At 37.0% G+C, this 27,705-nt stretch overlaps 1 protein-coding gene across 3 annotated transcripts in view; it reads right to left on the minus strand.

The window, feature by feature from the left end:
• The window catches only part of NEO1 (neogenin 1), a 159,447-nt gene that overhangs the window by 12,834 nt on the left and 118,908 nt on the right, over positions 1 to 27,705 (minus strand). For 2 of the 3 annotated variants that reach the window (XM_004687610.2, XM_004687608.1), the window contains exons 14-25: positions 26,482 to 26,592; positions 25,288 to 25,482; positions 20,368 to 20,463; positions 17,613 to 17,836; positions 17,394 to 17,532; positions 15,106 to 15,213; positions 13,426 to 13,620; positions 12,753 to 12,785; positions 9,765 to 9,833; positions 6,144 to 6,291; positions 1,989 to 2,227; positions 1,337 to 1,429 (exon numbers count right to left, since the gene is read on the minus strand). In XM_004687610.2, coding sequence (XP_004687667.1) covers positions 1,337 to 1,429; positions 1,989 to 2,227; positions 6,144 to 6,291; positions 9,765 to 9,833; positions 12,753 to 12,785; positions 13,426 to 13,620; positions 15,106 to 15,213; positions 17,394 to 17,532; positions 17,613 to 17,836; positions 20,368 to 20,463; positions 25,288 to 25,482; positions 26,482 to 26,592 — 1,650 coding nt within the window. The remainder of the gene's footprint in view (positions 1 to 1,336; positions 1,430 to 1,988; positions 2,228 to 6,143; positions 6,292 to 9,764; positions 9,834 to 12,752; positions 12,786 to 13,425; positions 13,621 to 15,105; positions 15,214 to 17,393; positions 17,533 to 17,612; positions 17,837 to 20,367; positions 20,464 to 25,287; positions 25,483 to 26,481; positions 26,593 to 27,705) is intronic. The other variant, XM_004687609.2, reaches the window with a different exon arrangement.

A 27,705-nucleotide genomic window follows, 5' to 3' on the forward strand; every position in this document is an offset into this window, starting at 1 on the left:
CTGGTAAGAGGTGAAGTCTTTAAAAAAAGAAAAAAAGCTACCACCCTGGAATGTATGACTATTTCTTTTGGACATCTATGATGTCAAATTTGGAGACCTTGACCAGGGTACTGCTCATAAGTGGAAAGCTACAGCTTTTCCCTGTATGCTTTCAAGGAGACGCTTCTTTTCATCAAAGACTCTAAGCAAAACCTACTTTGTGCAAAAATGACCTATTGTGGAATATATCCATGTCTTTCAAAGCTGACTTCTAGAATCTACGACCTACGTGTGTGTGCGCTGCGAGTGAGAGAGGGGTGTGTGAGGACAGCTATGTGCTAGGCGCTCCACTGCCTTCCCAGTACAGAGTGCCATGGAGCATCTCTTTGCAAATAGAAAATATGTGATTATCCAAATCTCTGTTACTTGTTGACAGAAAGAAGGCTGAAAATTTAGAAATGAAAAATATTTTAAGAAATGAATAAAAAATTCAAAAGCTCATTTAGGTTAAACTTAAAAGAGATCTTTCAGGATTTGATGCTTTCAAGATTTTAATCTAGTCATCTTACAGTGTTGAGACTTAGTAGCTCACTGTTCTACTTACAGCAAATACTCCAAGATCGAAGTTTTTAAAATTTGATATGGGTGGGCAGGTTGCCTCTCATCACGCTAGGATGGTACAGGGGACCACTCTCAGTCCCACTGTGCCAGCTTGTCTGATATAGCTTGAAAACAGGACAAGGGAGGAGATGCAGTGATAAAAAAAGAATTGGTTCATTCCACTGTTTCTTGGTTTTTATACATGACATTTACCTTATTTTGAATTTCAAATATTATTAAAGAACGCTGGGTTACTCTTATCACAGCAAGGCATGGGTCAAGTAAGGTAGGAAAAACCCTGCTTTTAAAACTCCATGCTGTAAATCTAAAACTCCTCTAGAATATAAGGTCTGTTGATGTACCAAAAAAATCCCACAGGTGCTCCCCACACTGATCACGGTGTCAGGAAGCCTAAGAAGCACTGTGACACCCAGCTCCTGAGCCCCTGCCCGGAGGTGAGCTCCTCCTCATCAATCCCACACAGATGTCATGCACCTTTAGGAGACTGGTTACTCCCCTGTTCCTGGGAAATTGGACTTCTAGTTTATTTACATTGAACTTTAGCAAGCTGGCCTCAAGAACAGTAAGAATCGCAAAATACGGCAATTGTTTGGTATTTCTTTCCTTAAGATGCCAAAACTTTGGGACAAAAATCTATTGTGTTAGGATCAAGTGAAGTCAAAAAGATCATTCACAACTGTTTCCCAACATGACTGAATAAACTAGCAGCACTGGAAGAAAAAGTTTTTTAACTTACGTTGGGGTGGCTGGGAGTCAAAGGGCATCATCATTTTTGGTCTCATCCCCCGTCTTCCAGCCAGTGTAGACATGCTATCCTCTGATTCATGCCCTAGACATCAAATATGGAAGTTACTCACAAGTGTGTGCTCTCAGCAACTGAGGAGACACAGCAGTGACCTACCCAGAGTGAGGGCTGAGGACTCACAAACATAATGGGGACAGGGTGCTTCTTTAGAAGTGAACTAGAGGAAAATGATCATTAAACTCTTTCCTGGAGTGCCTGTTGAGAGTCAGTCTAGCTGCCTACCATGCTTCAGTAGGGTGTCTGTAAGAGCATCTGCACCAAGAACATTCTGAACACTACAATGAGAGCTGGACTCCAATGGAAGGGGTAGAATGAAATGTGAGTTCATGGGCTAGTTTGTCTCAAATGCTTGAGTATCAAATTGGTGAGGCCTGCTGAGAAGCCTAAAAGGTTGTCTCTTCTGTGTATAGAACCATTCATTCCTCCATAAGGGCCAGCTATTCTTTACCAGATGTTGACCAAATCCCACAACATGTTTCTTTAAACCCAACCTCATACAGGAACCACCAAATTTAGACAACCTTAGGAACTGCAAAATTATTAAAATGAAAATAATCCCCTAACATATGGGAAAAACTTGCACCTCTGTATGAATTCCGCCTTTGATGGATATTGCTGTCCATGGAATTGTCAACTGGTGTGATATCTTGAGAGTTACGAGGAATTGGAGTATCAGTCATGATGGGGTTTGGGTCTGGAGATTTATCAATGGGTTTCAGCTCCAGTCTCTCATGATGGATCCAAAGGTCTGGGGGTTTGACATCTTTTGAGTTCCCTTTGTACTTGTGGGAGCCATTCACAGATTTGCAAGCAGCTCGTTTCCTAGGCACAAAATTAAGAGAATTTTTAAAAAGTAACTTTTCAGAGTTACAAAAAGCTTAGTTGATTTAAAACTACCCTTCAGGGGCGGCTTCAAGCAAAGTCAGAAACTTAAAAACAAGCAAGAAATTTACTTCTGGAAACAGCAAATGTGTCTCTGCTTTGTCCACACATATTTAGAGACACATACAAGGACATATTTGAGTATTTCCTGTGTCTATTTTTTTTAAATAGCTACAGATTAGACAGGTTTTTTTTTTTTTAAATCAAAAAACCTTTAAAGCAAAAGTTCCTCCAAAAATTTCCAATCAATAGAGAATGAACAACATTAACTAGAAATTAACAAAGAAGCAAAGGCAGAGCTGGTGGCTTATGAAAGAGGAACCCCAACTAGTCAGGAGTGGGAACGACAACATCAAGCTCTCTGTGCCTTAATTTCTCCCTTCCCTCCTCAGTAAGCAGGTACCTACTCTATGTCAAATCCTGTGCTGGAATGCTTTGTCCTCATTATTTCTTATCAAACAAGGGAGACGACTGATATCGAACTATTATTTTAAAAGGCTCTGAGCTTACACCAAGCATTACAGTAACTTAATAACTGAGTATTAAATAGATAGGAAAAATGATATTTAAGCAAATGGATGTAGGGCAGAAGGTGCCTTCCAGGTGGTGCAATCAGTTTATGTCAAATCCCTGTAGCACAGATCAACAGTCTGATATATTGTAAGGACTGTAAGGAGTTCTGAGTGGAGGGAGCAGAGTGAACCATGAGGAGAATGATGCTGCAAAGATCATCAGGGATCAAACAGAAAGCTCTCTGCTGAGAGTCTGAATTTCCTTATCTGAGTAGCAAAAAAACCACTAATGGTTTTAAGGATTTAAGGAGGTCACGTTTGAGGTAAAAAAATTATAGCAACTATAGTGTGAAGAATGGATTTAAGAGGTGGGATTCAAAACAGGAGACCAGCTGGGCTGTCACATAATTTCAGCCAGGATTGAATGGGGGCTTGGGACAGTGGGAATGGAAGAAGAAGTACTCTGACAGCTATTTAGGAGGCAGAAATGACAAAACTTGGTGGATAAATGAATGTGGAGTGAGGTGGAAGTAAAGAATGGTAAAGGATGATGCCAAAGAGTCTGTTTTAAGTCATTTACCAACACTGGGGTTGAAACATGATTGACAGACAAGATGACTAATTCTGGTTTGGACATGCATGTGCTTCTGAGACAGTCATGAGGAAATGCTAATCTGAGACTCAAAAAAGAAAGGCCTTGAGAAAGAAAGATAGGAATCACTTGCAGAGAGCAAGTGAAGCCATGGGAATAGGAGATAACACTCTGGGGAAATAGAGAGAAAAGTCCCTGAAGAATGTCTGCATTTTGTGACTGACAGCTGGAGGGCTGTGAGAAAGAACATATATACAATCATAGAATATAAGGGAAGAAAATGTTTCAACAAGGAAGGAGTAGTTGATATCAAACATTATTGAGAATTTGGCTTTAGCAATAGGGAAATCATTGGTGACCTCAGCAAAGCAAAAATGGTAGGGGCAGAATTGGGAAAGATTCGAAGCATGCATAGACAGCGAAAGAATGAACAAATGAGTACAGACCAGTATTCAAGGATTATGGTTGTGACAGGAAAGACAAGAAGTTATAGCAGCCAGGGACAGAGAACATGCATGAGTGGGAGGGTTATACGTCTAACTGCAAAGATCAAGAAGCTTGAGTACACTTACATGCTGAAGCATGGAGTCAGTAGAGTAAGAGATTAGCTGTGCTGGCGAGAGGGATAACAGCAAGTGCAAGAAAGTCTTAGAAAGAGAGGGGACAATGAGATCTGAGGATAATGAGGAACCGGCATTGGACAAGAGGAAGTACACATAGAAGGGGGATAAGACAATGAGCCCCAAAGTAGAAGCATCCTCAGATCTGATGGTGGTAGACTGAGGTATTTCATCTGATGACGGCCTTCCCTTTTTTCATGGAGGAGGTCATCTTCTGGGAGTGAGGGGATGACAGAGAAATGAGCTGAGAAGCAATGAAGGCTCAGACTTTATATGCGCTGTTAACTTTGAGGCTGTAGGAGTCTATAAACAGCTACCATTGAAACAGGAGATATCCAGGTATCAGAGAGGAAGAAAGTAAGAAAAGCTCACATATTTTTTAATAATTGATGGAAAACAGGTCACAGAGAGATGGAAGGGGAAAGCCCTGTGAAGACTTGACACAATTCTTTTAAACAAAGAGACTCAAATCTGTAGGACTTAAAGCTTCAAATACAGTCTATTATCAACCCATTTCCCACTTCTAGATCTGAAGACTAAGTGCTTTATTTTTCATTTATTTTGAATTTTAAATCCCCCAAAAGCACTAAGCAGCTCTCACTTTTAAATTATTCCTTAAATAAATACCTCAGACTTATAAAACTAGCGATAAAATCAAGTTCACAGACAGATAAAATGCCAAGAAGATAGCAGAACTTTTTCTTTTGTATAAAAAATGTAATCTTTGAAGTTTTTAAAAGACACTGTTTCTATAATCCAAAGTAGACAGGGTGAGATGTAAAAGGCAGTGATCAGACTTACAAAGAAGCCCCCATTTTCTTGGATAAGTGATGCTATGGAAAGAAAGCTATTTCATTTGGGCCAAAAAAAGGATTAAAATCATCAAATAACCTATAGGAAATGATACAGTCATTACTAGCTGCAGTCAGAGGGCAATTTGTTCTTGTCCTTTATGTAAGAAACAAACTCATTAAGTATAAGCGAATCTGACAGATGATCACAAACATGAATTTCTTTTTCCATCTTAAGATCTTTAAGGACACTGCAACCAAAGTTTTTGGTTTTGATATTATGGGTAACTCAGGAACTCCCTTTTCTTATGTCTCACGGGCCAGGTACATGAACTGAATGTAATCTAGGGTCAAGAATTCTGTCAAGTTTCAAAGTATAGGCTGTCACCAAGCTCTACATAACAATCTCCTCGCTGGCTGCTTTACACAATCAGCCACAAGCTTCAAACTCCCAGAGGAGTTCAGGGCCACCAAGCATTTGCCCTGTGAATTTGTTTATCAATGATTTTTCTTTATTCATTAAATCAATCCATCTCTATCTGTCTCACCCCAGCAGGCCCCAACTTTAGCTTTTGCACTTGGAAGCACTTCTTTAAAGATACGTAAACTGAGATTTAGAATAAAGGCCTATGGTCTGTTTCCATCTCCGCTGGCATCTGCGCTGTGAAGGAGCCTGCACACTCACCACACCTACTCCTGTACCCTGGCTCATGGGGTGCGTGTGCATACAGCACTCCACAGCAGCCTTCAGGATGCTGGATGGGTCCACACTCCACATCAGACCCTGTCTCTACTTAGGAGAGGCTGAGCAAAGTAAACTGCATCTATCTGGCAACCCTACCCCTGGTTTTTGTTGGGTTGTGGCCAATAGAAGGTACAGGCAGGAGCCTAGAAACAGGGTTTTTCTTTCCTGCCTGCTCCCCACTGGTTTAGAATCTAAGCAATGGCAACATTCCTAGCACCAGACAGAGTTGCATTAAGGAGTTCTCTCCTATTGCTTCAGAACTCTGAAGAACTTTTGTCCTTTAAAGCTTAAAGGCAACAGTGGCCTATCACTGCTGTTGTCCTTTGAATATCCCTGCCTGGTGTCTCCTCTCCCTACCTGTGATTTATTGGCCCCTTCAATAAATTCACTCCTGGTGAATGTGTACCTCTTTCCCAGGCAGACCCTTGATAGATACACATTTATAAAGGAGACTATTCTGCATTTTCTTTAAAAATATTAAAATACCTCTTTTCCTGAACTTTATGTTTTAACTATGTGTACCACTCCACATATAGATGTTACATACAAGCAATAAAAAGCTATCCCAAATCTACGGGCTATATTTGGGTCCTTACTTTTTCTGGTGTGAGGTGGTACGTCTTGTGCAAAAGACAGCAATGATCACGACAACGACTATGGTGATGACACCAACAGACACGATGATGACCAGGAGCATGTTGCTGTCTAGAGGAGAGGTGGGGCTTCCATGAGGACTGTTACTTCCTGGAGAGGGAAAAGTTACATTTCATTAGGGTTAGAGAACTCTCAAACTGCATGCAATCAGGCTATAAACCTTCATGTAGAAACAAAAACTCCATGTGAGCTGCTTTGTGGCATACATCACAAGCCTTGTGTTAGTGTCTGCCAAACAAGACTGTCTCCTCTATTATGCCTTATGGATAATTTTCTTGTGGCTTGCACAAAGTTGGTGTTCATGAAACCTTCTCAAACTGTACTGAATGTTACTTATGGACATTATGGGTTGGCCCTTCTGATGTCATCATCTTGTAAAGCACCTTCTGTAAATCATTTCATTTTCTGCTTTTCAAAACCTTTTTAAAAGCATACATTCATAGAAAGCAAGTTCTTTTCAAAATATATATAGTTATCAGAGATCACAAAAAATTACTTGAAAAATAGTTTGTTTTATAAACACAGTCTATGCAGAATTAATGCTCCTATTCAATTTCAGGAAAAAGATGTGTACATATACATTAATTTGACCAGAATTTATTAAGTGTTTATTATGTGCCAGGGAAAAACAAAGATGTGAATATTGGGGTGGGAGTGGGGGCAGACTATATAAAATCAAAAAATTATTGGTTAGTAGTAAGTGTTATGAAGAAAATAAAATGAAGGGATTATGACAAAGAATGACTGGTGGTTAATTTAGATTGAATGGTAGGAAAAAACTCTGAGAAGGCATTTGAGCTAAGATTTGAATGACAGAAAATGTCACACCACACTAAGACCTGAGGGGAAGAATATTCTATAGTTGAATGTTCAGCAAATAGAAGGTTTCTTCTAGCTAATGGGAGGCAGGAATGAACTTGGCCTGCTCAGAAAAGAGAAAGGTAGCCCAGTATTGCTTAAGCAAAGAGATATGCAAAGTTAGAGGGGAGAAAGTGTGCAGGATAAAAAGAAGAGCTGGAGAGGCCAGATTGTTGAATATGTTGAGGAAATTTAGATTTTCTTCTTCCTGCTGTCATTTCCCCAATGTTTTCAGGGTCTTCTCTATCTTTTTATCAAGGCCTTTTAAAATCTAGCTCTATTATAAGTCTTGTCTTCCATTTTCTGAAACCTATTTCTTCGCTTCCCACCTGATTATTAAAGTTATACATACTCAGATTATAAAATGTGATATCCTACTACATAAATCTAACTACTGTGAATAACTGATGTCTTTTCTTCCAGTTTTTCTTCTTTTATCTGGCAATCAGAGCTGTACAGTAATGGGATGAATTACTTTGCCAACTAATAAGTCTTAAGTCATTCTACCAGTCTGGGATATTGTGGAAGACATTCTTATCATGAAGGAATGTCCTGGGAATCTACGCTTCTAGAAAAGTTCCTAAAGTAATTATAATTTTGATTATAAAATTATGATCTAATCAAAATGATAATCACTTTGGGAATCCTTCCATAACACTGGGTTAGGTGACCTTCCAACTTTGATTCTATAATTTTAGAGGCTACGTTTAAGCATGACACTAAATCTGGGCCTGATTAGGACCTTATTCTTCCATATCTGATCGAATACATTTTACCCTATGTTTCATTTTAGACAGACAATTTATGTTGTACACCTTCAATAAAGTAACATTAGGGATAAACTATGGGAGCCAAAGAAATCAGATCAGGTTCTATATAAAACTTTTAACAGCAGAGTTAAGCTAGGAGGTGGGATAGATGGTAGGGTAAGGTAGGGTAAGCAGCGCAAATCAGAGACTGGTGAGCTGGGGTGTATGAGGCAAGCAGAGGTGGCAGTTGCTCTTGCTTACATTCAACAGAGATGAATTCTCATTTAACTCATTTGAGCTCCACATTCTGAGCTGTCTAACAGCTCCCTTGTAATAAGAGTATGAGTGAGCTGAAAAAGGGAGCTTCGATCCTCCTACCAAGAACATTAATATAGTCATTTGTTAAGCGTCACTTGGATGACTGCAACAGCTCCCTAACTCTTCCCTGGTTTCATACTCTTAGCCACTCATTCTTCACTATCAGAGTAATAATAGATAATAATGGAAGTCACAGTATGCCACTGATACTGTAGTATCAGACACATTACACGTATTATGTACAGGTAAAGTTCAAATTTTTAGCATTTACTGCTTGAGCTTTTGATAGGTTGGTTCTAACCTACATTCTCTAACCTGAGACTCTATCCTGTCTGAAGGCAGTGTGACCTGTTGTTTTATATTTCCATGCCTTTATATATACTATTATTGTTTCCTGGAATATTCTTACTTGACATTTAGCTATCTTCTATACATCCTTTACAATCTGGGCTAGACACCACCTCTTCTACAAAGCTTTCTCTTTTCTCTCGCAGGTAGCTTGTTACTCATTCTTTCTTGCTCCCATAGTCTATAACAGAGAACTTGAAAATTTAAAAATGTTTATGAAAAGGTGAATGAACGAATGCATGAGTGAAAGAAAAGATAAAGGCATAATTACTTTTCTCACCCTTGAATATTATACTATGAACACATAAATATAGTTTATGTATCACTGAAGGAGAAACTCGTCCTAAAATTCAAAACAAAACCAGGTATGCATGTTTGTCTGGCTTTCCTAATAGGTTGATTTCACTGAAGTTTGGCTAGTAGCAATTTTTACTGAAATACAAGGCTGGAATTAAAAGAACATATCCTTATAATTAGACCTTGAGTTTCTAACGGACAAACCTTGCTCTTCCATTTCAATCTGGCAGGAGTAAAGAGATAGTAAGGGCCATTTCTAGTAATTATGTTTGTGGACATTACATCATTCTGGATTCCCACACCTGGTGTAGAACCCCATGCTTTTAAACTGCATATAATAACAGAAAAGGCAAAGCCAGAAATCAGAAGATCTAGGCTTTGGTGCTATAACTTCCATAATTAGTAGGTGGCTCCAAGCACATCATTTCTCCACACTGCCTCTTACTGTACAGAATGGGAATAAGATCTATCCCTGCTGCACAATATAATGAGGAGTAAATGAATGAAATGTGTGAAAATAAATTCAAATGGAAAAGTTCGGTGGAGAAATAGGTTCATTTAAGTGAATAGGATGGCTAGGAGAATGGAAGAACTTCTGAGAATTCCCTAGCTAAAAACACTGAAGTAAAGTAGGGAGAAATCAATGATTCTGAAGCATTTCTTTGGTTTCTTGTTCTGAGCAATAGTTAATCCCACAAGACATTTTATTTTTGAAAGTATAAGATTCTATTATTCCCAGAGGCAGTTAATACTGGAAGACTCATTTGTTTAAAATTAATCTTATTTTAAGCTGGATATAAAGGCAACCAACTTTATTCCTGGATCTATAATGAATGGATTTATGGTAATTCAGCAAACATTGCTGGAAAAGCCCTAAGGTCAAATCTATTAATCATTTAAATGCTATAACCCATAACACACAAGTTACAAAAGAGTTCAAGTAGGACTGCTTCATATCCATAATAGGCCAAGAAAGACACAGGAAGGCTTTACCGCTCATTGGAGGTTTGTAGTCAGATCCTAGGTCTGGCAGCCGGCTTCCTTTTCCTGAAGACCCTGAGGCTGAAGCAGAAGAAATCATGTCATTATTGACCCATCACTTTGGTGTGACAAGTCCACTTCACAGCCAGTCAATGTTTTCTACAAAACATTTCGGTCTACTCTGTCCACGAGAAAATGAAGTAGCACATAAACAGGGAAAAATATATAGCCTATTTGTACAAAGCAAACTGAAGTATAACTTTCTATGCAATGAGGCATCTGAAAGGCTGAAACCCCTGTTCCACAATTCTATCTGGATTTGCCACTCCTGTTCAGGAGGGGTGGGAACACATTTATTTCTCTATCTCAGGAAACAGCTCCAGAAAGGATGCTCTGAATATTATAGCAAAAAGTAGTTTTCTTAGAAAAGGAACTAAGGAGAGGTCTGTTAGGTTAACTTCCACACTAAAAACCTGGACTTTTTCCAGAGACTCTAGCTATGTTGATCTGGCTTAGCAGATAATGTTCATTTGAATTCTTTTCTGAATTATAAAGTTGCCTTTCTAAATATAAAGTTACCCTAAGCAAGAACTGGGAAGCAAATAGAAGATAAAATGGGGTCTTAGTTCCTGTGCAGCCACCTAAAAACTGAAAGATAGAAGAAACACTCTTCCCTTTGGTTGTTCACAAAGGACACTTGTCTCTGAGGCTTTTGACCTTGTATTTGAGAAACCTCTTAAGTAGGCCTCAGAAATCATAAACACCAGTAATTCTTAAAATTCTGTTTTTTGATCTTGATCTTTGTTCTTTACTTACAGAAAAGGTGCTTTGGTTAAGCAAATACAAGGATTCCTTTCCCAAAAAGGCAAAGGTATTTCTCAATCCAAGGTTTGGTGCTAGAAAGCACTATCGCACTGTCTCCTGAAGAGGTCTGAATGGAGTGAGAAGTAAAAGCTGCTCCTCACAGTTAACAGTACAGTGATGAATCGACAGCATACACCGAACTATTGAGGTCTTGACTTGCTTTTAGCAAGTTTTTTATTTCTGGGTTTCAATTTTCTCATGTAAAACAGTTATTATAACAATTGCATTTACTTCACAAAGTTGTTGTGAGGATTAAGTTTTAATCCTATAAATACTTTGAGTACTACATAGTGACACAAAGCAAATGTTCTATAAATACTAGCTACTATTATCACAATAAATCTTTAAGGAAGACTATTTCCTTTACAGAGGCAGAGAGCATGAAGCTTCAGAAAACACCCATAAATAAGTTCTTTTGACAACTAATGCTTGACTAGAAATGCATAAATTAGATGCAGTGCTGTAAAACATTAGAGCTGATGTCAAGTAATTTCATAAATTAGCAGACTTGGGGGAAGTGCAAGAAATTAAAACTTGAAGGTTTCTGTATGTACCTCATATAACAAAATAAATCTAGAGATGGAAGCATTTTCTGTTTCTAGAAGTTAAAAATTCCCAAATGTTAACAGAAATTATTCCCAAGGGTATATTCTAGAATTTCACTCATAGTCCCAACCCCTTTTCCACTGTTCCCACTTCTTATTTTTTCTCCTTACTTCTTTTGTCATTATTCCTCCCAATGGTCCATACCATCTCTCAAAATTCTAGTTCTTTTCACTATGAGAATGTCTAGATGGCAGAGTTAGCTTAGCACTTTAAAGCCTCTTCATATGTAAGTGTATTAATGTGTCAGACAGGCTATAGGCCCAACTATGCAGAGTATCACATTATGTAAATAACTGCCAAAGAACATACTTGTCAATAAACCAGTTGGTATGATACCTGTATTTCCCAGTATTCTTTCAAAGGAACAATAAGTTCCAAGGACTAGCCAAATACCAAGATAAATATGGGTAAAGATAAATGTGGGTAAACACCAGAGATGTGGTTAAGCAAAGCACTCCACTCTCCCTATCGAATGAGGTCAGGAAAGGACAATAAGCACATTTATATCCTATGCATATACAGTATGGTTGTTTTTCTATTCTCATGCTTGAGTTACAGTTTCTATCATGATTAGGATGTTTCCCATACACCCATAAAAACACAAATACACAAATGCAGTTTCTCCAATGTGAAACAAAAGATTCTGAATGTGAACATATTTCCAAAGCTCTGCAACCTGAAACCTCAAGTTCCAAATCATTCTTGCTGTTAACAAGGAGCAAAGAATTTGTATTTCTAATAATTTCTCTTAACGATGAGAGCAACCATCACATTTATTTTTATTGCTCTTTCTCAGCATAGAAAACAGGTACCAACTTCACCTCTGACTTCCCAGAGATGAAATTCATATGTACTGTTACTGCTCCAGATAGCAGATACAATGGAAAGACCATGGTGACATTTTCAAGATGGTGACACCGAGGCACATACTTCCTAAGTTTCAATTTCAGATGTTTTTTTCCTCTTTTAAAGTGAGCACATATATTTAAAGGAAGAAATGGAAAAAGAACTCTGAATTAAACCCTACAGTAACATCATATATTGATTGCACTAACTTTGTTAAGAATAATCACATCATTCAGTAGCCAAGTTTGTGTAGTTTTTGTGTGAAGAAAAAAATAGTCACTGAATTTGATCACAACTTCTCATTTAGAGATACGATTAAAATCTTAGATGTTAAGATTTTCAAATATGAAAAATTAGCATGCAAGGCCCAAATGCCTATCATCGTTACAGAATATCAATCTCTTGGCACAAAGGATAGTCTGACCCACACTTGAGGTCAATCTCCTACAGCTGCAGAACTCAGTTTATTTGATTCAGTTTTTTTCCACCAGTCATTTTAGCTTCTAAGTAGATTTCCCAGCTTTTCAGATACCCCAAGTGCCATTGAAATGGACTCAACTCCACTTTGGCCAATTAATATGTGGATTTTAATACAGGTTTTCAGGAAAAAAGAAATAAAACAACAAAAGCTAACAATAGATCACAAAAGAGAGGAGAGGAAAGAGAGGCCATCTACTCATTTACCTTGATCATTAGGCATTTTATCTGAGGAGTCCGCTAACAGGCCAAGCACAGGGGAAGAAAAAACAAGAGCAAGGATCACAAGCTTTGAAGATGGGACAGGCAGAATTTTTAAAGGAAAAAAAAAAAAAAGCCCATAAAGTTCTGAACAAATTGAATCTTGTTTATGGTACTAACAGAAAAGAAATCCACATTGGGTTTCCATATTCCCATGGATTTACTCCCCGACTAAAGTCACTTGGTTCAATATTTTATCTTCACTTTCTTATTCAAAGTTTTCTTTAAAGGGCCCCCTTTAGTCTCTCTCTCTCATCTTTCACTCTAAAAATATCCATGAATAATCCTTTACCTTAAGAGTCTTAATTTGTTGAAAGACAATTTCTCACAATAACATGCTACTACTCTGGGAAGCAAGAAAAGTGCATCTGACCTGACTGGTGAAAACTTTCAGATCACTCACTGTACTTCATCTGCCGTGAAAAGCCTGGCGTCAAAGTCCCCTGGTCATGACATGGTTAGGCAGTCACCTAACCATAGGAGCACTGATTTGGTGGCCAGTAGTGGGTAAGGGGTCGTTTGAGGAGTTATCTTCACACTGTGGCTCATCTTCAGGACCTCCATTATTCATTCTCTACAGCCACTAAAGAGACATATAAAACTGTTCGGGGAGCTTTACCTTTAGGTGTTCTGAACTGGACAGCTTCAGACATGGGTCCCATGCCCTTTGAGTTCCGGGCTTGGATTTTGAAGTAATATGGTGTGTCAAGCGTTAATTCTTGAATCTGATGAGTCAGCCTATTTCCCACAACAGGTTCAATGACCCAGTCATGTATCTCTGCATTTACATCTGTACTGTAATATATGATGTAACCTGTCCAAAGTGGTTAATGGGAAAAGATATTATTCCTGTTTTTTCTTTTGTAGTAAGTCAATAAAGACATATGTTATAGCACATACAGGCAGAAAAGCAGATACTGGTTAGAGTAATAATGGCAAATGTATTCACAGTGCTATACTAAACACAATTTCACAGCATCAGGTAATAAGTTTTCATCTATACAAAAGCTGAAATGATAGTCACAGATAAAAATAGAGGGTTAAGTACTCTAGAAGCTAAGAAATTGAATAAGGAAATATTATTCAATCACTATAACATCTGAACATGGAATAGTTCATCATTTACAGGCCTACAATTAAAATAATGCAGTTCTGAAAACTAACAAAAGCCTGACATGCTCTCACCAATGTAATTTCCTGGAAAAAAAACTGGAAGATGGGCTATGATCTTTCAGGTCACTGGGGTGGGTGGTCATAGTGACAAGTCACCTGATACTTCCTTCCACCAGAGGGCACTCAATCCCTGTGGTTGAGGAAGCAAGTGCCACTTGCCTACCTGACCCCCCACAGCAAAATGCATTGTATTATTACTAGTTTTTAAAGACAAAGTAATCTAAGTCAAGGCATGTTTTACGTTTTTATGGAAGAGGCAAATTTAAAACACACTCACAAAAAAAAATGACACAAAGACCTGGGATTTACAGAAAGGGATTCCTATTGAAAGTCAAGGTGGGGCAATGCTAAGAAATGCTTCCAGTTTCTTTAGGCCACCTTATACATGAAAAGAAACTTCAGAAGGCAAACTCCTGCTCCACAGCAAACTCCTGCTCCACAGCATACTCCTGCTCCACAGCAAACTCCTGCTCCTCTGCTCCTACTTATGGAACAGAGGATGCAAAGGGAATAACTAGCAGCCAAGTCCCATCAGACTTTCCTCCTTAAGAAAGTAAAGGAAGGTCTAGTGTCTTCTCTATCATGGAAGGTTCTCCGCTGCAAGTCAAAGGAAAAACTCCAGTCCCCTTCAAAGGCCTGAGCCAAGTCAAACTTTTAATTCTATTTATAAGTGTACAGGAAGCTAAAATAGTAAGTCTGGAGGAAAAAGGAATTAAAAGCCTTTTGAGGATTGTAGGGTAGAAAAACAGAATCTGTATTTACTGGATATTACCCTGATGAGTTAGATTTGAAGGTGGATATCTCTAAAGTCTATGCTGGCAATCTAGAGGCAGGGAATAGCTTTTCTGAGGAAAATAAATATGTCTACAAGGCCCATTATAGCCAAAGGCTGTATTATGCATCATACTTTCATTCAGTTGAGTTAGGCCATACTGAAAACCCAATTATGTCACACTGGGTAAACAACCCCTCCTTGCTTCACTTTCAAGGTCCAACGTGATTCCCAACACCTCATAAAAAGATCTAGTAAGCCTTCTGACTCCCTCTTTTCCCAATAATATGGCACTCTCTTAGAATGCTGCTGCCAGTTCGGAACAGGCTACAGACACAATCAAAGGCCTCTTACCTGTAATTTTGCCATTGGCTTCAGAGGGAGGCTGCCAATTCACAATTATGGTCCTAGGTTTCCCCTCTTTACTCACAACTGTCACATCCTTCGGTGGAGAAGCAGGAACTACAAAATAACAATACTTTCAGTAATTCCTTTTTATCTTAATTTAATTCACCCTTTCTGCAACCCTTTCCAATTTTAAGCACAATAAAGGACATAAGAAAAAAAGGATAAGTCTCCTGGCTCCAAAGAATTTACTATCTATCCATAAAGAGTTCCAATAAAAAAGAATATGCCAAATAACAAAAAGAAAATACCATGTTGTAAGTATATATAACTAGTATCTTGACAAGGGTCAGGGACATACAGACTAGTTAGGCAGGGAAACTAAATGGCGTTTGTAGTTATCAAATAAACAGTATTGCACTAAATATTAACATCACCTTTTGAAAAAAACATTTATTTATTTATGTATACAGAACTGGGGTACAGGCCATAGGTGCAGGGGTGGTGAGAGGATTCACCAGAGAAAGAGCGGGGAGCAGAACAGGCAGGAAGTACACTACTGAGGGGAGCAGCAGGCAGGTCAGGAGAGGTCTGCCGCGCCATGTGGGTCAGCTCTGGGGCATCAAGCTCGTATGGAAGCCTGAAGTAGCTGTGGCTTGCTTGCATTGTTGCACTTTAGCCCATTGTACCACCAGGGAGGTCCCTTAACAGAATCTTAAAAGACCTTATCTCTGCTTTACAAATCAGGAGACTGAAAATGAGAAAAGTCATAATAAAATTCGCCAACTTGGCATTCCCCTGACCCTGAATTTTGAATTACTTTATTAGAATAATAAATTTTCCTCTCACTATATAGTTGGTTCTCTTAACCAAATACAGTGCTTAAAAATCTCTATTACTTCAAAGAAAGATTTACAAATTGATGTGGGCTTTTTTTTTTTCACTTTAAGTTTACAATGAAAACATCTTACCAACTATGTAAAATTATTGCTCTAACAGGTAAAGGTGAATATTCATGAGGAAAAAAACCCATAAAATAAAAATGACTGTGTTTGCTGTGATTTCATCTTAAGGTTGCAAACTTTTAATGTATTAGTAGGAAACAGGAAAGTTCAAAGTGCAGTCTTAAATTTATTCTTCCTTTTCTAAAATGTTTTAACTCTCCTAACACAAAATGGAAAAGTCTGGTGAAATGCAACCAACTTCAGGGAATACACAATATCATTTATTAGCTGATGGGTTGGAATTAAAGCCTGAAAAATCTTAAAAACTGACAAACAAAGCAAATCAAGGTCTATTTACGTTTTTGCATACCATATTTCTAGCTCTGCAAAAATCAAACCTTTCTTTTGTAGGAAGTCCAAATAAAAGAAGATAAAGACAGTCAAGGTCAGTTTGAGATTTTATAGCTCCATTTTTTAATTGAAGGGGAAGAAGACAGGCAGTCAGATAGAAATTTCAAATGCTTACACATATCCCCAAATTTGGAGAGTACAGAGGTTACATGGGCAGGCATACCAAAGTGAGCAAAAAGCAAACACTCTCTTCCCTTAATTTGCTCAGTCAATGTTTCTCTCATGTTTACTTACACAGACACAAACCTAAGAAACTTCAGAGGAAGCTCTTATGAGACACTGCATTAGTTTTTGCAAGAACAACTTGTTTTGAAGAAAGCTTTGGGGCCCCTAATAAAGTGCTGAGGTTCTAGTCAGCACAAATTGGCAGCTGTCAAGGGCAGAACATGAACTTTTCTGTCTCAGTTTATAGGAAAGCAGGATAAAACACAATAATCCCTAATTCTATACAGTGTTTTATATTAACCATATGCTTTCCCATCTGTTCCTCATGTTAACTTTATCATAATCTATAAAGTAGGAAAGGCAGAGATTATTATACATTTTTTTATGGTTGGTAGGGACAAATTCAGAGAAGTTGGATTATTATGCTTACAATCACTCAGTCACTAAGTGGCTGATCTGATAATGCAAAACATACTAGATTTTAGGAATCAGGCCTTGAATTCCTAAAATCTAGTATGTTTTTCATTATATCACTGCTATCTGCTAGTGTTCTGGTACAATGATTTAAAAAAAAAATCACCAGCTGAAAAACTGATGAACTCCAACTGCAGTTGCAAATTGTGTTCAATTCATGCACTCAGTCTTCCTTTGGGTAGTAAAAGCAGGTGACATTTCATGACTTGAAATGTGACACAACATTAGCATGGAGTCCACTGGCCTTCATGTCTTGTAAAGAGAAAAAATGTGTCAGGTTACATAGATTCTGACAACACATACCAAACTCAAAGGTGGTCCCATGGGCTGTCATACTCCATGTACTTGATCGTCGACCTTTGGTCACCATCACAGAGAACTCATAGAGTGTATTTGCCTTTAAACCAGTCACCAAATAACTCAACGTTGTTGCATTTGCATTCTGGAAACATGAAGCAAGAATTTCAGAACTGGATAATATCAATAATTAGCTTTTCCCACCCAGAGCAAATGTGTCAATACCTTGTACTTGGTGTTTGCCGGGATATTGGTTTTCCATCGGATTGTGTAGTACCGGGAATCCGTTATCTTCTGATGCTTGGGCAGTGAGTTGTCCGCCCATGTGATCCTTATGGTGTCATGACTCAGAATGGAAGCCTGAACTCCCACTGGTGGCATCATGGGAGTGGGATCTGGCACTGGAGTGTATGGAGCATTAATAACAAATAAATCAACTTCAGAAGTGTCTGGGTAAAAAGTAATTAAAAAGGGAAGTGGCATTTTAACATAAACAAAAATAAAAGGGAAATGCAGGGCAACAGAATGGAATGAAAGATGAGAAATGGAGAAAAAGAGAAGAGAATCCAGAGTTAATAGACAACCACCACTCACTTAAGAGTATTTCCACTTGTGTTCTTTCCAGAAAAATAAAGAAACAGGAATCAACTATCTTCTCTACTGTATTCTACAGACATTAAAATTTGATAATAGTGGTTTTAATGCAGCCTTATTTGAATTTTCCTTAAATTACATGAGAAATCAATCTCCATCTCCTGTCCACAATGGATCATGAAAACATAACTATTTTTAAAATCAAGGGTAAAATTTATGGGTAAGCAATACAAGGTTCAGGATCTGTTTTGATAGTTCAATGAATGTGACTGAATTTTTGGGACTTGGGTTACCCAGACAAATCACTAGATATGTATTTGGTCTTAATGTCAAATCTAGGTCCTGCATTTTATTTTAGCAAATGACCTTGGTTTTAGGTGTTATCTGATACCCCAAAGTTCACATATGCTGGGCTTAAAAGCAGTACAAAAATATGGTCACATCCAAACTGAAGCAAAAAGAAATTAGGGTATTCTTTGTTTTTGAGGAAAGGCAAGCTGACATCATAAGGGACTCTTGACTACACTTTCTCCAGTATGGTCAGGACAACTGATGAATCCCAATCAGTTATGAAAAATACCATGGTTACCAAAGGTCCAAATGACATAGCCTTTATGAATTTTAGAGATCAGAGTACTTATATGATAGGATAATTCATATGCTGGATCTGTGGCATATGCAACAAACGCATTCATTATGGAAAGCACTGCAGCCAGAATGAGCAAAGATCAAACACTTGACATTCAGGGCAACACAGAAGGATGGATCTGGAATTCCCCAACTCTCAGGTCTTCTAAGTATATGCAAACTAGTTTATATTAGCTTCATGTTTTAAAATGGATTTTCCACATTGTTGTGGTGACAAATCCTTTTTATAATTCAAAACTGAAATGGCACGGGTCATGTTTATGAATAATTGCCAAGTCATATTAAGCATCTCCATTTGTGTATTTCCTGCACAATGAGGACTAAACATAACAGAGGAACAGTATAAATTATAATCAAGGGCTTTGTTCAAAGATCGTTAGGACACATACCAATTAGTTACAGAAAATGCACCTTCAGGTGCAAAGTCATCAGAATTCTTTGAAAATTTTTTTCCCCTATTGGTAGCAACTCTTGGAAGTGATAACTAGATTACAAGGACATTTCCTTGTCTATTTCTAGGAAGAAGGATATATTTTTAACTTACATAAAACAAAATAACTAAGAATGTTTCTTTCTATTAAAGGCTTATTTGAGAAATAGTAAATCATTTACTTAAATATTCCCGCTCTGGTTTTACTTTTTTTTTTCTTTCTGGAGCACTAAAGCTATATTTAAAATAACTTGCATAATGAAAGCACGCTGGAACAGAAGACAGGACAGAGCAATGAAATATATAGTAATGATGCTAGTCTTGTTAAGTAAAAGCTTAAAAAGAAACAAGAGTGAGATTATCTTTTTATAAAGAATAATGTGAAATCTGTACTATATTATGTAAAGTATTCAGAGCTCATAGGAGGAAATACAGATTTACAATTCTGGGAAACAAAGTAAAAAGAACATTTTCAAAAATGATATTGTTTAGCTTATAGTACTTTTTCAAAAATTTTACAACCCTGAAATATTTACGTCAATAAACTTTCTCAGTCAGATACAAATTAGATGTCTTGAATTTCTCGGACATTTTGTATTACATTCCTTCAATTTAATAAGTTATTAAAAAGAATATGGTAAGTATCTGGTCCTTTTATAAGAAATATACAGTGTTTCATCTGACTTTATATAAGTAAAAGCTTGAGAAAAGCACACAGACTCTGAGGGAGCACTGGTGGTGCCATGGTGACGGGAGTAGCATGATCACACACACCTGAATGTGGGACGCTCCATCTCTGAATGACACAGTGTTGTGAACCTATGTAATCTCAGTAAGAAAACTTTAAAGAATATATTAATTGATCACCAGGAAGGTATGTAGAACAACATTTTCCCCACCATATCAGGTGGACTAGTAAAGAAAATGTTATATTCAACACCCTTAACATATATTATTATCCTTCTATACTAATTCTCCAGAAATATGAAGAATCCTTTTGTTTTCTGACTCATTTTAGTTCTAACTTATATGACTGAAAGATGAAAAATTACTTTTCTTTCAAAACTATGCCTTTTAGCACATAATCCTAAATGTTAAAAACACGTGTTGCGTATCTACATAGAACTGTTGACATGACAGGATAGCATTTTCAAAAAAATCAAAATAGTCCATGGTGAAACTTTGTTTTCCTATATGAAGCCTACATTCTAGGTTGCCATCTACTTTTCCTTCCAGTGATACCTGAGGGGCAGGCTTCAGGCCATGTTTTACTTACTCTGTTGAAAAGAGCTAGAGCTTTAACTTTACCTGTGTGAGGCCTGGTCACAGCACTCTCATACAGGGGAATGCCTTCACCCACATTGTTAAACGCTTTCAGGGTGATCACATAGTGAGAGCTGGGATCTAAAGGAAAAACAACACATTAAGAAAATTTTCACTACACATTTTTTAAAATTCATGATTTAAAATTTGAAGAATGTTTATATGGTATTATCTTGAAGTGTGGGGAGAAAAGGAGAGGGTTCTCCTACTCGGTCTTCACATGTGGGTAGCTGTTCCCTATGCTGGGGACACACAGCCACAGCACCTCTCTTCTTTACCAGATAATTGCAGGTGCATTGATAATATAGTATTACTAATAACTAGGATCATGTCTGTCTGATTCTTTATTCTATGCAACATTTCAGTAGTTGAATAAAGGAAACAACAGGAGGTGAGTCACCAGGGGGATGTTTTTTTTTTTACCCTACCAGCAGGACTTCTTTTACCCTCCCACAGTTGCCTGGTAAGACTTACGGGGGAACACTCTAGGTTAGCTGTGTTATTTCTTCTGGGAAGGAAAATGGAAAGGCTACAGTATCTGAGGTATTGTAGCATTTATTAAATATTTGCTGACTGATAGGTGTGGAAGAAAAGATATTAACTATAATTTTGGTATTGATAGAATATGGGGTATAATGTGGTGCAGATGTCCAGTAAGCAGATATTTATATGGACCTGAGGCTTAAGGAGAGTGCACTAGTTTGATTAGTAAGTTAATTCTTACATATATTTCCCCCCCCGACTTGCCACTTTTGTTCAACATTATATTCATCTTAGATCTACTTATGTTGATAGAATTGAAGTTTATTTTACTTTATGCCAAATTAAATATTTTTGCTTGTATCAATGTGCACTCTCCTTTCTCATCTGCTTACTCTCTTCAGCACATGTGACACTCCTCATCTCTGCTTTCAAACACTATTCTGACTCAGTCTTTCAAGGACAGGTTAAGTTTTTCCTTGACTGCTCTAAAGTGCCTTGCTCGCTCTCCTTGCTTGGAACTGACTTCACTTCAACTCTTAATTGCTGCTTGTGTTTTATTTTTGTTCTTCTTTTAAGATGAAAGCACCTGAAGGTCAAGGGCCCTGTCTTGCCAACACTGCAGAGGGCTTTCATTTCAGTAGCTGCACAAAGGAAACAGTAGGAGGTGGGTCACTACAGGGGTGATTTGTTTTTATTCTACCAGCAAGACTTCTTTTGACCTCCTACTGTTGCCTGGTAAAACTATTCACGTGGGGAGCACTCTGTAGGCTAGCTGGGCTATCTTTCAAAGGGAAAAAAAGAAAGGCTACTTTGATTCTGAATAAAGCATTAAATTGTTGCTTATTTTCTACCAGGAGTTTCTACCAAGATTAAGTGTCATTTGTTAGACACTTAAAGTTGTTCTTAGAAAAGGTATTTACAGAGAAATTATTTAAATAAAAAACCTGGTTAGGAAAGAAAAAATTCAAATTAAAAAAAAGCAAGTCTTTTTCAAAAAGTGCTATCATGATAATCTAATTTGAAAATGTAATTATGCCCAAATTAATTCACTTTCTATTATTAATATTACCCTAAATTTTTTGCTTTGTAAATGAACTTTGAGATTTTAACAGCATACAACAAAATGCACGTGTTGAGTTTTTAACCAACATATACTGGCATAAAGTATGTTTTAAAATATATGGCAGTGACCACAACCATGATATGTAACATTTCCAACACTCCAAGTAGTTTGTTTCAGCCCAATTTTCACCAGCCCTGGATCCAGGCAACCACTAATCTTGCTTTATCACTATAATTAGGGCTGCCTATTCTGTAATTTCATGAAAATTCACTGATACAGTATGTAATTACTCTGCTAATTTCTTTTGCTCAGTATGTCTGTGTGTATCCAGTCTGTTCCTTTTAAATGCTGAGAGGTATTTCAGCATGTGGATGGCACAGTTTACCATTTACCTGTTTACTCCATTGAGACTATTATAAAAAAGCTGTTATGAACACTGTGCACAAGTCCTTGTATAGATTAGTGTTTTCATTTCTCTTCATTAGAAATGAATGGATTTTTGTGTTATAGGGTCAACTTTTTAAAAATCTCTACACTGTTCTCTAAAGTGGTCTGATAATCAGACATTCCTACCAGCAAGTATTAGGGTTTCCAGTTCTGCATCTTTGCTGATAAATGACATTATCAATCTATTAAGTAATTCAAGGAGACATTATCAATCTATTAAGTAATTCAAGTGAAATTTCATTGCGATTTTATTTGTATTTTTCTAATGGTGAATAATGTTTCCTAAAGGTCTTCTTGTGCTTACTGTCTACTCGTAGATCTTTCTCTGGAATAGTGCTCCTCCAAATCTCTGTAGGGCAAATAATTTTCATATATTCTGGTCTCAAATTCTTTGTCAGGTATTTAACTCACTGGTATTTTTCATAGTCCATGGCTCTCCTTTTAATTTTATCAGTGCTTTTTCAAAAGTAGTTTTAAATTTAATATTCAATTTACTACTTTTAAATGTTTGTGATTTTTTTTTTTCACACCCTAAGAAACCCATATCTCAAAACCAGGAGGAATTTTTCCAGTATTTAGTTCTTGTTTTTAGGTTTGTTTTGTGTATGAAGTGAAAGGCCAAGAAAGGCTCTTTTTTCTCATTTACACAAATACCAATTAGCCCCACATCTTTTGTTGAAAAGCCAATCCTCTCATTTCACTTGTACGTTAAATATAATGAAACAAAACAAAGGAACAGACAAAAGATAAAACTAAACCAAACCATAACAACCTCTAGAATTATGACTGCAGAAGTGACATTGTCAGTGAGAGGTTGGAGGTGATGGAGGAAGAAACGTAAGGGGCAAAATGGACTATGGTGGAGGATTATTGGGGCTTTGGTGACAGATGTGGTATAATAACATACATTAGAAGAGCTGTGAGCCTAGCCCTATAAATCATATATGCTGTGATAAACTAATACTACCTCAAATTTAAAAAAGCTTCATGCACAAAAATGCCATCCTCTCCCTAGTGAATTTCTCAGTACTTTTGTCAAAAATCAATTGACTATACCTACAGACCTATTTCTATATTCTGTTTCATTCATCTAAAATACCTACCTTAACACCAATATGTTCATAATGTCTTGATTACTATAGCTGGAAATAGACTTGGATCTTTTAACATTATTCTTCCTTTTTCAAAAAAGTTTGGCCATTCTAATTCCTTTCATTCTTAGAATTAGTTTATTATGTTCTACAAAAAGTCTACTGGAATTTTACTTGGAATTGCAAAGGGAAGAATCATTACTTTAATAACACTGTCTTCCAATCCATAAACATGGCATTTCCATTTAAGTCTTTAATTCCCTTGGCAATAATTTTCCAGTTTTTAATGCACAGACCCTGTATATATTTTAAAATTTTATTCCTAAGTACTTTGTATTTTTGGTGTTGTTATTTTAATTACACTTTCTAACTGTTTACTATTAGTATAGGAAAAGTCAACTATTTTTGTATAATGATTTTATATCTTATAACTTTGCTAAATTCAAAAGTTTCAGTAGTCTTTTTTGTACATGCCTCAGGATTTTCTACCCAGTAAGAATAAGCACGGATAGTGCTCACCTACTGGCTTCTAAAGAGCATTTCCCATGAAAGAGACCAGGAATCTTGGTCTTTTCAGGGGCTAATACTAGGAACATATTAGAAATATGGGGCATGAAAGATGGACAAAAGACTCTGACTGGCCATTCTCTGTGGGGGAAGAGGAAAGTACTTGCTATCAAACGAGTGCTTATAAATGAAGAAGAAATAATGGAATTAGAAAATCATAGTATATAGTACTGCTATAAAATTGCTAATACTAATGAGTGAAAGTTTGATGAGAAACTAGATATAAAACTCAGGCTATCTTTCTACAAGTTACTTATTAACTAGGAAGCGAAAAATTACTTTATAGAGGAGAGGTGTGGCAGATAACATATTAATCCAGTGATTTAAAGTTAACATCAGAAGCAACAGGCTCCCATGTACCTGATACAATGCACTGACAAGAACACAATGCTTCTATACTATTCCTTCCCAAAACACATAAGCTGAATGTAATGAGGAAACATTAGACAGGTCTGAAGTGAGGTACATTCCACAAGATATTAGTGGTCAATCCTTGATGAAAAGGTCATAGTCATAAAAATTAAAAGGAACTGTTGCATAACAAAGAAAACCACTGGGATCTGGTAATTAAATGCAACATGTGACCAGAATATAATGTTTTTCTTTTATGATAAAGGATATTAATGAGACTAGTGAAATATGAATAAAGTCTTTAAATACTGCTTCAGTATTAATCTGATGATTTTGATAAACTAGTTTTTTTTTTTTTAAGATTTATTTATTTATGCATACAGAACTGGGATGCAGGCCAGAGGTGCAGGGGTGGTGAGAGAATTCACCAGTGACAGTGGGGAGCAGAACAGGCAGACTGACAAAGTACACTGCTGAGGAGAGCAGCGGGCGAGGCAGGAGAGGTCTTCCGCGCCATGTGGATCACCTCTGGGGCCGGGGATCAAAATGGCACTGAAGTGGCTGCGGCTCACTTGCAGTGCTGCGCTTTAACTCACTGCGTGACCACAGAGGGCCTTAAAATATCCTTTTTTAAAATGAAATACATTATAGTATTAATGGACATCATGTCCGCAACTTACTCTCAATGATTCAGGGGAAAAATACGAACAAAGAGGGAAATAAAGAGTGCTAAAGCACATGTGTTAACATGTTAACCTTTGGGGAATCTGGTGAAGAATAGATAGGAATTCTCTGTAGAGAATTTATTTTTATTAAAAAATTTAATAAAAATAAAAGTTATTACATGGTAAAAAGTTAAAAAGAAACAATAAGTATGATTACTTCCTCTACTTGCATACATACCCAGATTTTCTATGGTGTAATAGCGCTGTTTATAGTCCACTTTGATGGTCTGGGCATGAGGGCTGCCAATGCCATAGCCAATGGCATATCCTCTAACCACAATGTTTTGATTCTCTGGAGGAGTCCAGCTTACGACGATGCTAGTGACCAGTGGGCGAACATGAAGAGAACTAGGCACTTCAGGAACACGGGTTTCTGGGAAGGAAAGTAAAAAAGCAAGATGAGACCCATCTCCTGCTAAATTATTTGCATTCTGCCCAAGAATTCAAAAAGAATCATGAGTGTGATGTGTGGTTTAACTACATGACTACATTCTAAGATGAAAACCAAACATAAACACTTTTAAACACAAGATTCTCATTTAGAAAGGAAGACCTACGATCCTCTGCACAATGGAGAATGACAAATAAATTGACTTTTGATGGCTGCGATTCCTCTTGGTCTTACATCTGATTTAACAACTCTATCAGGTGGAATGAGAAAATGTATTACACCAACTAATTAATTGTTGCCAACAGGTGATCAAGGATTACATTACATAGCAATGGTGTAAATTATTTAATCATCTAAATATTGAGGTAGGGTAGAAAATACAAAATTTTAGAACCACAAATTACTTAAATGGTATTGGACCCTGGAGGCCTAAAAAGGTGGTAATTTATTTATGTTTCAAATACATATTTCAAGGCATAAACTGCCATCTTAATTAAAAAATTAGTAAGCCGAGAATTAGAATTAAGTACCAAGATTTTTTTTTTTTTCGGTCTCCTAACTGCAATATCTGTCTCTGATAAGGATACGTATTATAAAACCACACCGTGCTATTCTCTGAAAAAAACAGGTGAATAAAGGGGCAGAGTGCCCAAGACTCAGGGAAAAGGGAAACTTTAGGATTCATATATCTTAGTCTTATATTTTAGATGATTCATCTACTTAATGGGTCAAATCTAGACTTACAATACCTGTACATTTTTATTTCTCTGGTTCTGTTTAAAGGGACAGTTTTTTAAAAGCCACTGCAGAAAGCCAAACCAAACCATTCAAGATTTGCTGCATTTCAGGAATAAGAGCAGGGTAAAACAAAAATCCACAAATTTAAGCTATGTGCATCCCCCTCCTAAATCTATGGCTTTCCAGTTGACTCATTTAACTCATTTAGTACCTAGCCTGTGCCAACCTGCCAATTATTCTTACCATCTAAGTCACTTTCAAAAGTTTCAGCAGATAGCCAGTCACTAGCTGGGCCTGTACCATTGATGGTTAGAGCAGCCACTCGGAAACTATATTCAGTCCCCCGATCAAGACCTGAGACCAAAATGGAAAAAAAAAAAGAAAAAAAAAAAAAAGGACAAGTTGAACAAGAGCTCTAGAAAATGAAACATTTACAGTCTTTCATTAAAGCAATTATCTTATCCACCAACTTGGTACGTAACTACTATCTTGATAAGGTTACTACAAAACAGGCAGTATATAAATACACCTAAGTAGCTCCCACCTCTAGAGGCTACAACCCACCCATCCCAAGAGGAAAATAGGTATAAGTAAAGTTCCAAGAAGATTACAGATTTCTCTGAGTTTTAAGGTACCTTAGAGATCATTTAATTTTGTTACTAGGGAAGCTAAAGGCCCCCCAAAAAAGCACTTATCTTCCCCCAAAGCTTCTGCAAAGCCAACTAGCCCTTGCTAAGCCAAGTGTATTTAAGGAAGAAAGAGGGGAATCTCTGCTCCGTATAGGGGAACCCAGTTTGAAATGCATTTTGGCCTGTCTTTACAAATATGCCTCTTGCTATTTGCATGTAAAGGGAAAACTATGAAAAAGAGCTATCCCTGAAGGAATTTTCTAAGATGTTATCAAGTCCATAATAGCAACAATGATTACCATACTAAGATGGTAATGCACAAATACTTCAGACCACATATATACAAGTAGAGTCAGTGTTATAAAAATAATTTTGTAGATAACAGCTACTATCTTAGGTAGAGTAATTTTATTTTGCTTATATAATTTTCATTTACCTTTTCTGTAGATTGTAAGAAATACATATATATATATATATATATATATAAAAGAAAATGTGGAGGCTATAGAAAAACACAAATAAGGAAATAAAAAGGAAACTGTACTACTTGGAGATGGCAGAACCTGTAAGAGTATTTTCCATTCATGTTGATCAAGTTAAAAATGTCTTTTCCTTGAATAAATTTTAATTTAATTGTATAAGCCAAAAAGTTGAGAGCAGTCATGTGACCAGAATGACCCTTTTTCTTAAAATTTGAATTACAGTTTTATATGTTCATATAATATTAATTTCAAAGTCTTTTGAGGGGAGGGGGCAGAGGAATATTGTCTTCATCTTTCTGCCCAACAGTTGCTTCACTGTTTGTGTACAGTGGGGGTCTGTGAAATGTTTTCTGAAA

The sequence above is a fragment of the Condylura cristata genome, unplaced genomic scaffold (genome assembly GCF_000260355.1).
Source record: "Condylura cristata isolate star-nosed mole 26May11 unplaced genomic scaffold, ConCri1.0 scaffold00023, whole genome shotgun sequence".
NCBI lineage: Eukaryota > Metazoa > Chordata > Mammalia > Eulipotyphla > Talpidae > Condylura > Condylura cristata.